Source organism: Talpa europaea (genome assembly GCF_964194135.1).
Source record: "Talpa europaea genome assembly, contig: HAP1_SCAFFOLD_60, whole genome shotgun sequence".
NCBI classification, from domain to species: domain Eukaryota; kingdom Metazoa; phylum Chordata; class Mammalia; order Eulipotyphla; family Talpidae; genus Talpa; species Talpa europaea.
Window position 1 is genome coordinate 151408 of NW_028168043.1, and position 12188 is coordinate 163595.

General features: G+C 67.1%; 1 protein-coding gene across 2 annotated transcripts in view; it reads right to left on the bottom strand.

Moving 5' to 3' along the window:
* CACNA1B (calcium voltage-gated channel subunit alpha1 B) overlaps positions 1 to 12188 on the bottom strand; it is a gene marked incomplete at both ends in the record, with an annotated part of 88087 nt that overhangs the window by 55624 nt on the left and 20275 nt on the right. For both annotated transcript variants that reach the window (XM_084259720.1, XM_084259721.1), the window contains 9 exons: positions 2135 to 2207; positions 2328 to 2459; positions 3128 to 3240; positions 5138 to 5250; positions 6272 to 6478; positions 7171 to 7260; positions 7755 to 7811; positions 8079 to 8194; positions 9475 to 9578. In XM_084259720.1, coding sequence (XP_084115846.1) covers positions 2135 to 2207; positions 2328 to 2459; positions 3128 to 3240; positions 5138 to 5250; positions 6272 to 6478; positions 7171 to 7260; positions 7755 to 7811; positions 8079 to 8194; positions 9475 to 9578 — 1005 coding nt within the window. The remainder of the gene's footprint in view (positions 1 to 2134; positions 2208 to 2327; positions 2460 to 3127; positions 3241 to 5137; positions 5251 to 6271; positions 6479 to 7170; positions 7261 to 7754; positions 7812 to 8078; positions 8195 to 9474; positions 9579 to 12188) is intronic.

Here is a 12188-nt window from a genome sequence, read left to right on the forward strand (position 1 = left end):
TGGCTTGTTCTGTATGTTGCTAGTGTTAAGAAGAGTCCATCACCTGGACAGTCACGCCCAGGTCATAGCTGCCCCCTCAACCTGGCCTCAGCCCTCCGGTTCTGATTGGGCTGCTCGCCCTGAGCCTTGTGATGTCTCGTGCCGGCTCCTTTGCCCACCCCTGGGCTTGCAAGCGTGTGGAGACTCTGGACGGCCTTTCCCCACATCCGCTGCTCACTGACAGAGCATGTGCTGTGGGCAGCAGCTCTGCGTCCTCGAAACTCCGGGCGACCAGACAAGGGGCGGCTCTGTGATTGTCCTCAGGGCTGCAGAGCACCACTGCCCTGGCCCCCACTGAGCCCCTGCACCCCCATCCGCCGCCCCCTCACGGCACCACCCCCCACTCCCCCGCCGCAGCCGTGAGCAGCAGCCCGGCCGGGTCCCCCCCAGAGGCCCCACGCCCCAGGAGCCTCACAGGCAACGGTGCTCCCCCAGGGAGCACTGCCCCTCAGGCTGCCCCATGGCCTCTGCTTCGCTGTCCACACCCTGCACTCGGGCCCAGGCCTCCCTGTCTGCTGGCCCTGCAGGCCCATCCACCCCAGGCCCGTGCTCGTGATCTGCCTTTTTATGTGATACGCGAGATTTCTGATATCATGAAAACTGTCGGTCGTTTTCTTCAAAATCTGCTTTTCACCTTCTTCAAGGCCCTCCCCACCTGAGCTAACGGTGTCACAGCCCTGTAAGTCCTTCCAAGATTCTAGGTTTGCTGTTTCACAGGGGGGTCACTTAACCACCCACACTGGTTTTCAACTTTGGGTCAAGCAGGGGCCGATCTCAAGGCTCCCCCAGGGCGCGGTGCCAGCTCTCGAGGCCCCCAGGTGGATGGCGCTTCACCGACATTTCTCTCCTCCTGGTCAACTCTGACAAGCCTCAATTCATTTGTCCTCGTCCCGCCTGCCAGGCCCAGTGCAGCTGGACAGCGCGAGGCTTTGAGGTGGACGGTCCACGCGCAGGGGGCGGCCCTGTGGCCAGGGCCACAGCGTGGCCCCACCGCCCCCACGTGGGTTTCCTCTTGCACCCCGAGGGTGGCGAGACCCATCGGGCTCCCGGCTGGACCTCTTGGATGTACCTCTCGGATGGACTCGGCTGCCCTCAGGGGCACCTCAAGCTTCCTGGACTCGACAGCGGTTTTCCCCTTCCGTGTTGCTTGTCTCTGAGCCGAGGCATGTGGTGTCCTGTTCTTCCATCGTCCTTGTCTCATCTTCCCATCCCCAGGCTGTTTTGGCCTCATAAAGGGAGCTGGCACTGCCCCTGCCTCTTCTGGGGCAGCTGCACAACCTGAGACGGCCGCCCTCCCGGGCGGCAGGGTTCATGGTCAACGCAGCAGCAGGCGGCGGCTCGGTGGGTGATTTCCAGAGATCCGATTTCTGAAACAGCTTGGGTTTCTATTTCTTCCTGGGTTTGTGTGTGGACAGCCGCCCGGGCCCCCCGGCTCCCCCTGTGGGTGCAGGCAGCGCTCCTGGTCCTGCCCCGACCCCCCATACCCAAGCCTGTCTCTGCCCAGAGCCGCCCTGCCCATGGCCCGAGCCAGTGCTGGGCCCTCCCTCCAGCCGCACGCCCAGGCCGGCCCCGCAGTGACCTGCTCGGGCGCCTGCTGTGGCTCAGGGCAGGGGCCCCCACAGCGGGTCGGGGAGCCCAGGGCTTGCCTGGCCAGTCAGGCCGCCGCCCTCTCGCTTCACCCCCTGGGCCCCACAGAGCAGTCCCGCCACCCACCCCATCCCCACTGTCCCCCACGAGGCAGAGCCCACGTCATCCACGCTCCTCCCTGCCAGGAGGCCCGACAGCCTGGCCACTGCCAACGCCCACCCGACACCCACACATGGGGCGCCCTGGCCGCCCGGGAGGAAGTGACCCCTGCACATCACCGAGCAGGACCCATGGGGGGCCGGGGGGCTCCCAGACACAGGCGGGTTGGCCAGGCCGAGGGCGCACGGCTGCCCTCAAAGAGCAGGCAGCGGCCAGAGTTCAGCCCTGGGTGGAGTGGGGAGCCGTGGACACACCCCCCCGCCCCCGCCCCGCCCCCCACGCCCGCTCCCTCTGTGCCAGCAGGCGCAGAGCACCCACGAGGGGTGGGGGGGTGCGGCCAGGGCCCCACCTGGAAGACAGTGAGGATGGCGGCGGGGAAGGTGTCAAAGTTGGTGGTTGGCGTCTCGTCCCTGAAGTTGAACCTGAGGAAAGAGGCCTCCGTCAGGGCAGCCCGTGGGGGCAGGAGCGCCTGGCCCGGGCGCTGGCCCCCAGCCTGGGGCCCCTCCCATCCCCCCGGCCTCGCCAGTGGCAGGCCCACTTACTGGCCCCCGAACAGCTGCATGCCCAGCAGAGCGAAGACCACGATGAACAGGAAGAGCAGGAAGAGCAGGCTGACGATGGACTTCATGGAGTTGAGCAGCGACACCACCAGGTTCCGCAGCGAGTTCCAGTACCTGCGGGCGGCCGGCCTGAGCCCCACACCCGGCTGGGCCGAGCCCCACCTTCCTGGACCCGCCTCAGCATCCCGGCCCCACCCCGACTTCACCCTGTCCCACCCTCTCGCCAGCACCAGCCTCAGTGCCCAGCAGCGGCTCTGCTGTCATGGACGCCTGCAAGAGGACTGCGCGGGGACCAGGGACGTTCACACAGGGGCAGGCCCTGGCCGCCTCCCCCACCCCAACTACAGGGGTGGGGTTCCCAGGGAGTGACCTGGCAGGCTCGGGAGAGGCCTCCCAGGTGACAGGGCTGCCCTCAGCAGCACGGGGGTGAGCCAGGATGCTGCCCGCCAGGAACCCAGGGGAATGCGCCGCAGCTTTCAATGCTGAGGCTGTGGGGCGGCGGGGGGGGGGGGGGGGGCGCCCTGCCGTGACCCCAGCTCTGGCCAAGAGGACAGAGGCAACAGGCCTCTCTGACCACTTCACGCTCCATTCTGGGCTTTGGTCCCCCCGAAGGCAGAGCGGCACCTCGGGTGATGCAAAGAATCAAGAGGACCAGAGAGCACCGCAGCCTCAGGGAGGGAGTGGGCAGGGTCCAGCGGGTCCGGGGAGGGAGTGGAATGGCCCGGCAGGCTGGCAGGGAGCAGGCTGTGCTGGCCGGTCCCCGTGCTGGCCCAGGGACATACTTGGTGACCTTGAAGATGCGCAGCAGCCGGAGCGCCCGCAACACGCTGATCCCGAAGGAGGTGCCTGGCTTGATGGCCGCCCAGACCACCTCAAAGATGCTGCCCACGATGACCTGCAAGGGAGAACGTGTCTGCGGGTGTGTCTACAGGTGTGCCCCGTGTCCGCAGGTGTGCCGCGTGTCTGCACTTGTGCACGTGTCTGTACATGTGGCCATGTGGCGTAACTGCACATGTGCACACATGTCCCTCTGCAGCACCCACCCACCTTCCCCTGCTGCAGCTCAAGCCAACGAGCCCAGCGGCACCCAGCCCCCGACCAGCCTGTCCCCCGTGGCAGGCACAGTGGCCAGCGACTGCTGTCTGAGGGCCCCGAGCTGCTCTCTCCAGGCTTCCTGGGCACCTGCGGAGACAACTCAGACTGCCAGCTGTGCCCAGGGCCCCAGATTCTCGGCTACCTTCTCCCAGACACCCCACCTGCCCGCCTCATCCAGATCTGGGCATATCCTTCCCGGTGACAGAGCCACGGGTGCCACCCAGGTCAGACTGCACCAGTGGCCTCTGGCCTCTGCTTCGGTGCAGGACTCAGCGTGTCCATGGTGATTGGGGCGATGACCCGCTCCACAGAGGGACAGCAGCCTGTGTCCAGCATGAGCACCCAGCAAGGACAGAACACAGCCCGGCCCCCAGGCCACATGGAACACGCTGCCCCACCCCGCCCCCCTCAGCAAGTGCTCAGGCCCAGCCGGGCCCACCCGACACCCCGTAACGGGTGGCTGAAGCCAAAGACTGTTCAGGGGGTGCCTAGAAGGGTGCTGGTGAGGATGGAGCCCCAGGGAAAATGCTGAGACGTATCACATTTTGAGGGGGGAGAATCTAATGAGGGATATAAGTGAAGGCAGAAGCAACCCCAGCATTCGGCATCCAAGGTTTAGAAGGCTGTTGTGGCGTCTAATGGTGTAGGCGGCCAGCGGCCAGCCTCAGAAAGGAACAGTTCCAGGCTTTGTGAGCAGCCAAGCCACCAGAATTGTTCCCGGTTTTGACTCTGGGACTGACGTTCAGACACTGGGGCCAGCGCTGGGGGGTTGGCGCCACCACACATGGGGCCGCAGTCGGAGGACAGAGCCGGGCCTGGCCATGGGCTCTGGAAGTCGCGCCTCACGAGAATGCGGGCAGAGGGCCCTCCCGGCAGGGAGCTGCTCTGTGCACTGGGCCCCAGGGGACAGCCCCACACCCCACAGAGCTCTTGAAAGGCCGCGGGGGCAGAACCAGCACAGCCCGGCTTGAACGGGGAGGGCACAGCAGGCCCCAAGTCCCACCAGCAGACTGAGGCTAGGGCTGCCGCCAGCCCATCCTCCCTCACACGCTGCTCGTGCGCCACCCAGGGAGGGCCATGGGCGAGGCTACTCCTCGGAGCCTGTCGGAGCACATGGGGCCAGGAGCACACACCTGCAGCTGCGCGGGCTGGCGCAAGGCCTGGCAGCCCCCACGCTGGAGCCCGACCTCGGAGGTGCTCGCTGTCCAGCATTCGCCAGCTAAGCACCCGGCCCCGCGTTCTGGGCCTTGGCCAGTGCTCACGGCCCCCCGGGCAGCACTGCCCTCGCACTCAGTGGGCAGTGAGAACAAGAGCTAGTCTCTGCCCAGCCGCCTGTCAAGATGTCAGCGCAGGTCTCAGCCGAGAGCCCCGGAGACCCCATCACTCCCTCCCCATGGACCAGGCCCCGGCAGCCGGGAAACCGCGTCCCATTCCTACCCTGCCCCAGCCCCGCTGCTGAACTCTCCAGCTGCAGCTCTACTGCTCCAGGGTCCAGGCCCTCCAGGCTGGCCGGAGCCTCACTGGGAAAGGTCGGCCTCCAGGCAGCAGCGGGCACCAGGCCTGGGCCTAGCAGAAGGCGGCACCCAATGGGCAGCCACGCTCAGGGCCACTGTCCCAGGCAGGCCAGGCTCCTGGACAAGCCGCCCCCGCAGGCCCTGCTGGCATGGCTCCAGGCGGGGGGCACCCTCCAGACTTACCCCAAAGTCGAAGCAGTTGAAGGAGGACCGGAAGTAGCTCCTGGGTCCCAGACCGTACATCTTCAGAGACATCTCTGTGAGGAAGAGACCCAGGAAAACAAACTCTGCAAAGTCTAGAAGAAGCCGGAGAAGAGGGGGTTAGCTCGCGCCCCACGTGGCTCCAATCCAGGGCTCTGGGCCCTTCAGGCCTGGCTGCAGCCCAAGCTCTGAGGCCACCAGCCAGTTTGGGGTCACCGCTGGGCCAGCGAGCAGGCAGGAGGTTCCTGGGGCCCCAGAGAAGGCCCAAGGCCGCCAAGCGCAGACGGGTCGCTCCTCCCCAGCTCCTCATTCCACTGGCCCCTCGCCGGAGCCCCGTGGCAGCAGCCTGGTCCTCACGCGGCGCCGGGAGGGGGGCTCAAGGGCCGGGAACTATGCCTACTCTGTGAGGTGCGGGGCTCCGGGGGCGACAGCAAGCAGACCACCTCGCCAGGGGCCCAACCCGGCCAAGCTGAGCCAGAGGGCCTCAGGGTGGGAGGGAGGACACTGCACCCAACCCAGGACAAGCGAGAAAAAGATGTTTATCCAGAAGCCAGACAGCGGGGCACACAGCGGCCTGGCCGTGGCCACGCGAGGACGCCAGGCAGCAAGGCCGGGCCGACCCTCCTGCCGGGTACAGCTGCCCTGACCCTGGGGCTGCCTCACCCCAAGGCAGGGCCAGCAAAGCAGCTCAGAGCCCAGGGTACCGCCAGGTAGCGGGGCTTTACCACGGCACAAGGTGGGTGAAGGCCGCCCCCGCCCGCTGCCCACAGGTCCGGGATGGGCAGCTTGCCGCAGACAGGCCTGTCCAGAGGGGCTCCAGGAAGACCCCTTTCTCCGGCCACGTCAGCCAAGCCCCGGCAGGCCGCTCCAGAAGCCCCTGAGGCCCAACCCAGGGGCCTGACTCGGCAGACAGGCCAGAACACCAGGCAGCCTGCGGGCATGAGGGGCCAGCACCACCTGAGTGACCCTCCTCCCTGGGCTGGCCCCAAGTCCAGCTCAGTGTCCTGGCCACCTGCCAGAACCCGGGGCTCCTGGGCCCAAGCCCCAAGCCCCAGGGCTCCGTCCCTCTCGGGTGCTGGCGGCTACGGGAGGCGGCCGGGTAGTGCAGCTACCTACACAGCGCAGTGGTGAGCGGCTGCGGCTGGTCGTAGTGCACCATGGCCACACACAGCGTGTTCAGGGCCACCACGCACAGCACGGCCCAGTAGAAGCTCTGCGCCTTCACCATGCGCCGCACCAGGAACCGGAACAGCTTCTCCTTCCGGCGGAAGTACGAGCTCTCCGTCTTCCCGCTCTTGAGGCTGGCACGGGCGAAGGGGGAGCCTGGGGGACAGGGGCGGCTGAAGACGGGGCCTCCACAGCCAGCCCAGGCACTTGCCCCAGCACCAGGGCCAGGCAAGTGGCTGTGCATGGTCCCTGCACCCCACTCCTCAATGAAGGGCCCAGAGTCTCGTGGTCAACACTGCAGTGGGCCCCAGAGGAGCTGGACAGGAGTTGCTGTCAGGGCTGGGAGCTTGGCCTGATGCCCAGCCCGGCGCCCCCCGCCCTCCCTCGTCAGAGGAGCAGCCTCGGCTGCTGTCAGGGAGCCGTACTGGGATGAGCGCGAGAGCACCCTGCTCTTCGTGAGCCCGCGGCTGCTGCATGGCCACTGGGCCCATCGGACCAGAGCAGGGAGTTTGCTGGAGACGCTGCCCCTTCCCCGGCCCCACGCCACTGCCCCCGCACGCCAGTCTTTTGACCCGGGGTGGGGGTGGGGCAGACAGCCAGGCAGGGAGGCACCCAAGGCCACAGAACGGCCGCCTTGGGCAGGAGTGCAGCACCCAGGCTGGAGGCTGGACACAGTGCCCACCCCTGCCTGCATGCCCAGCACTGAGATGCCCGCCCCTGCCCACCCAGGGACGGGAGGCCTCCAGCCCCAGCCACGGCTGCAGGCCAAGTGGCTCATGCAGTGGAACCTGTGGGCCACCAGCCAAGGGCAGGCGCCCAGGCCCAGCAGGCACCTGGGCGACACTCACCCACAGCGCACAGGTCCGCGAACCTGTCCTCGCCCTCCTCTGCATGGATCAGGTCGTTGCGGCTCTTCTTGGTGGCCGCCCGCTTCAGCACTGCTCCAGACAGAGAAGGGTGAGCCATGTCCATGGCCGCCTCCCTATCTGCCCGGCACACTGTCCTGAGGTGGAGCGGAGGGGAAGCCCGGGACAAAATGGGAATAGGGCCCAGCCCCGTGCGGGAGGAGCTGTGCAGTCTGCTGGGTCCCGGCCTGTGGACGGGAGCTTTCTCTGGGACATCCCGGGCCTGGACAGGTAGGGTTCAGGTAACCCCTGCAGCTCTGGAGCCTGTGGAGCCGTCTCTGCCCACCGACCCTCTGGACAGCGCTTCTCCACTGGCCCCACCAGCCCTGACACTGGGGATGAGTGGGCAGAAGGAGTGCCTGGTCCACTCCCACCTCGCGCGCAGCAGCAAGCCGGGGGCAGGTGGTGGACACGGGTCAGCCACCCACGGGGCTCCCCAGGGCCTGGCCTGGGCCACGCAGGGCAGGGCACAGAGGCCGCACCTGCCCCCCAGCCTGCGGCAAGGAGCACGACCAGCGGCCACCTACCGTCCAACGGGGACTTCTCCTCCGCGTTTTTGTCTTCCTCAGCCAGCATGACCTCCTCTGTGAGGGAGACACAGGCTCAGGGCCGGCAGCCCCGCCTGACCAGGCTCGCCACGGCCGGTGCCTCCAGGAGCCGGGGGCTCAGCCGAGCCGTGGCCGTGGCACAGCACCCGCGCACATACGCAGGCCACGTGAGGACGGCGGGCCCGGGCGTCCCCGCCGCACCCCCAGAGCCCACAGCCGCGGGTGCCAGGCCCAGGGCAGGGGGAGGCCAGCTCCCTCCCCAGGACCAGGCCCGACGAGGCCCAACAGACGCGCCGGCCTCACCTGCCTTGAAGATCCACTCCAGGTAGCCGTTGAGCTCCCGCTCGATCTGCTGCTGCCTGCGGAGCTTCAGAAAGGCCCTGCGGTTCTCCACGCGCTCGCGCTCCTTGGCAAACTCGCTGCGGGGAGCGGGGCGGGGGTGAGTGCTCGTGGGGGCCCCCCGCCTCTCCCCCGGCCCCCGCCGGCCCGGCCGCCCCCGCCAGGGTGGGGGACACGCGGCGCGGGACCCGCCAGCCCGTCCCCGCCGAGAGGCCCAGCAAGGAGCTCCCCGGGCGCCCCAGCCGGCGGCCAGCAGCGCCCAAGCTTTAGGCTCCGCCGAGGAAGCCACTTCGGTCCTGCTGTGGGTCAGAGCCGCCCTGTCCAGCCGGGTCGGTGCCCTGCCCGCCCCGCCCCGCCCCAGCCCCGCCCCGCCCCAGCCCCGCCCCGCCCCGCCCCGCCCCAGCCCAGCCCCAGCCCCGCCCCAGCCCCGCCCCGCCCCAGCCCCGCCCCACCCCAGCCCCGCCCCGCCCCGCCCCAGCCCCGCCCCAGCCCCGCCCCGCCCCAGCCCCGCCCCGCCCTCCATGCTGGGCCCCGCCCGCGGCCCAGCCCCGTCCCCTGCTAGCCCCGCCCCGCCCACTCCTAGCCCCGCCCCGCCCACGCCTAGCCCCGCCCCCAGCTGGACCACGCCCCGCCGGGCACCGCCCCTGCCGACCCGGGAGGCCAGAGGCCGAGCCACGCCCCCTGCCACGCCACAGCTGGCGGTTGGACGCCAAAGGGGCTGCGGCCTCGCTGGGGGGGTCTGGGGGAGACCATGCGCGGCGCACCCCTGCCAGGAGTGAGGCCGCAGCACGTGGCTGAGCCAGAGTGAGCGGGCCTGGCCCAGCCGGTCCTCTCCAGGCCAGCACCCTGCCCAGCCCCTCAGGAGCCCCGGCCAGGCGGGGCTTGCGGGGGGCACGTGGCATTTCCCCCCAGCCTCCCGGGGTCTGAGGCCAGCCCAGTCCTCTGCTGCCATCCTGGCACGGCCACCTCGGCCCCCCGCCCCTCGGGAGGGAGGGTGCCTGCACCCACAGGTCAGCCCTGGCCACACCAGCCACCACGACTGCCAATGTCAGGAGGCACCCCGGCCCTCGCCTGCCCTCATCCGTGTCCTCGGCTGCTGGCTGAGAGGTGGCCAGGGCTGGGGACGCCAGAGGTTGCTGGGACCTGCATGCACACTCAGGGCCACTGCCCCTGCAGCCGCAGAGGCAGCTTGGCCCCAGGGGCCCCAGGGAGGGCAGCTGCAGGGGCCAGGATGGTCAAGGCTGACCAGAGCTCAGAGCAGGGGGCCACCGACGGGGTGGGCTGGGCCAGGCCCCACCCCCACCGTGCAGGGACTGGCCAGTGCTGAGCCTGCGGACACAAGGGGCCGGGCGCCACTCACCCGGACAGCACGCCCAGCACCAGGTTCAGCATGAAGAAGGAGCCGATGATGATGAGAGGGATGAAGTACAGCCAGTTCCAGGTGTTGCCAGCTGCGTCGTTTGTCTGGAAACAAGGAGGCGAGGAGGAAGGACAAGTGGACGAGAAGAACGGCCGTGGCCACAGACACGCCCCAAGCCCCTCGGGACGAACACCTGGCGGAGTCCAGGCAGGGGCAGGAGGGGACCTGCCGGGAACGCCCCTGAGGACTCCGTCTGGGGCTGCAAACCCCATGGGGTCAAGATGCCTGGCGCTCCTGGCCGCCGCCCTGCAGAGCAGAGGAGCCGGGGGACGTCCAAGGGCAGGGGCTGCCCAGAGCGCCCTATGGGCAGGAGGCGGCCTCCGCTGGGCTCACCCTGCCCCCTAGTCTGCTCCAGACACCTCCTCATGGGCAGCCCACAGACCCTAGCCCCAGGCCCTGTTCGTCCGCAGCAGCTCCGATGGCTCGGGCCAGGTGCACAGGCAAGGCCACGCGGCCAGAAACAGACCCGCCCGGCTGGTCCGGGGCAGAGCGCAGAGAAGAGTCGCCCCGGCCTCCTGCGCAGGAACCCACCCAAGGCAGCCCCTCTGCACCAGCCTCACCGACGCTGATCTCTGTGGGCCCCCAGCAGAGGGGGCCCAGGGACCCGCACCCCGTCCAGGCGAGGCCATAGGCAGGGCAGTGGCAGCACAGCCCCTTCCTGCCTCCACTGGGTGCCCCGGCTGGTGGGAGACAATCCATAGCCCCCCACCGGTGAGAGACACTGGGTTCTCAGCTGCCAAGAGAAGAGCCGTCAACACAAACATCGACATGCCCCGTGGGCATGAGGGGTCAACGCTTTCCCGGAGCTCAGCTGAGGCCACGGGCACTGGAGCCCTGAGGAGCCGACACGCGGAGGCGGGATGGCGGCACCGCTGAGACAGCGGGGGAACGACGCTCAGGAAACCAGCAAGGACATAAAAGACCCGGCGACGGCTCAGCCGCTCGTTTGCCACAGCCACGCCCGCCAGCAACACCAAGGGCCGCGCGAGGGACAGGCCAGCCGAGCACGAGGCCCCCAGCCCCACACTCAGGAGCCCTGAGGGCCAATTCAGAGTGTTCTTGGGTCGCTCAGTAACTAACCTCAGATGCCCACGGGACGGTCTCCAAGCAGAGTGAGCTGCAGATGCCTGAACAATCGCGGGCTAGAGAAAAGCTCCCAAGGGAAATTATAAACACACTGAACTGAAGAAAAACCTAAGGTGTCAGGCGCGTAAGACATGGCGAAACGGTCTAACAAGAGAATTTATAGCATTAGACATAGATTACAAATGAAAGAGAATCTTTAAAAAGCATCCGAAGCTTTCACCTCAAGCAGCTAGAGAGAAAATTAATGAGAAAGTAACAGGAGGAAGAGATAAAGAGCGGGGGGCCCCCCTGGGGCGCAGGGGCTACACCCGAGATCTCAAAAGAAAAATCAGTCGATGATAAATGTGAGGGTGTGTTTCTACACCTCGATCCTACTCCACTGATCAACAGGCTCGTCCTTGCCGGGGAGAGTCTTGGAACTGTAATTTCACTTTCTGGGCGAGCTGCGCGGCTGGGCGTTTATTTTATCGGGGGATTTTGGAACTTTGTGTTTTTTGAGCAGTCGGTCCATTTCCCCCCCGTCGGATGCGCGCAGACTGTCCTTTCAGTCTCCGGCGCTTGCCAGGCTGGGATGTTCCCCGTTTCACTCCCGAGAGTGCTCATCTGGGTCATCGCTTTCTCTCTGGCCATGATCACTAGTGGCTGGTCGATCTAGCTGATGTTTTTCAAAGAATGGAAATTTTTTCTCTGTTGTAATTTTCCTGTTTTCAATGTTGTTGATTCCTGCCCTTTACTATTTTTTTTTCTTTAAGATTCATTTATGCGTACAAGAGCCAGGGTGCAGGCCAGAGGTGGGGGTGAAAGGACTCCCCAGAGACAGTGGGGAGCAGAACAGGAGGATCCACTGAAACACACTGCTGAGGGGCAGCGGGGGGACAGAAAGGTCTGTGGCACCCTGTGGGTCACTCCTTGGCCGGGGATTGAACTCCTGCTGCAGAGGCTGCGGACAGCGGCATAGGTTGCATCGTAACCCTTGCCCCGCCAGGGAGGCCCCGTCATTGACTGACCTTACCCAGCAGCTGAGATCAATCTGCAGAAAGAACGACCTTCTCAAGAGCCCCGTGCTGGGACAGGCCTCGCGCAACAGGACGCCGCCGCCCGGCTCACGTCACAGGCACAGACCCGGCCACAGCAGAGCACAGGCCCGGGCGACAAGGGCAGACACTGGAAGACTCGTAAGCGCCGTGACCCCTCACGCCCCGTGGCGTGCGCGGGACCCCCCGCGGGACACCGAAAGCACAAGCAGAGGAAAGGAAATGGAGGAACTGGATTTCAGCAAACGAAACGCTTTGTACCTCAACGACACCGTGGAAAACGTGATGCCAACCACAGACCGTGAAAACAACATACTCAAGTCCAGGCCTGGCAGGGGCTCGGCATCCGTGGTATGGGACGAAAACAGGCAGGTCGGTCACAAAGCGACAGGCATCCCAGCCTCGAGGTGGCAAAGGTTCCGAGCACACACCTCTCCGGGAGACAAGCGGCGTGTAAGGAGGCCGTGGAGAGGCTCCCGGCACGCGTCACCGGGAACGTCATCGGGACCGCACGGCTGCCGGGGTGGCTGGACG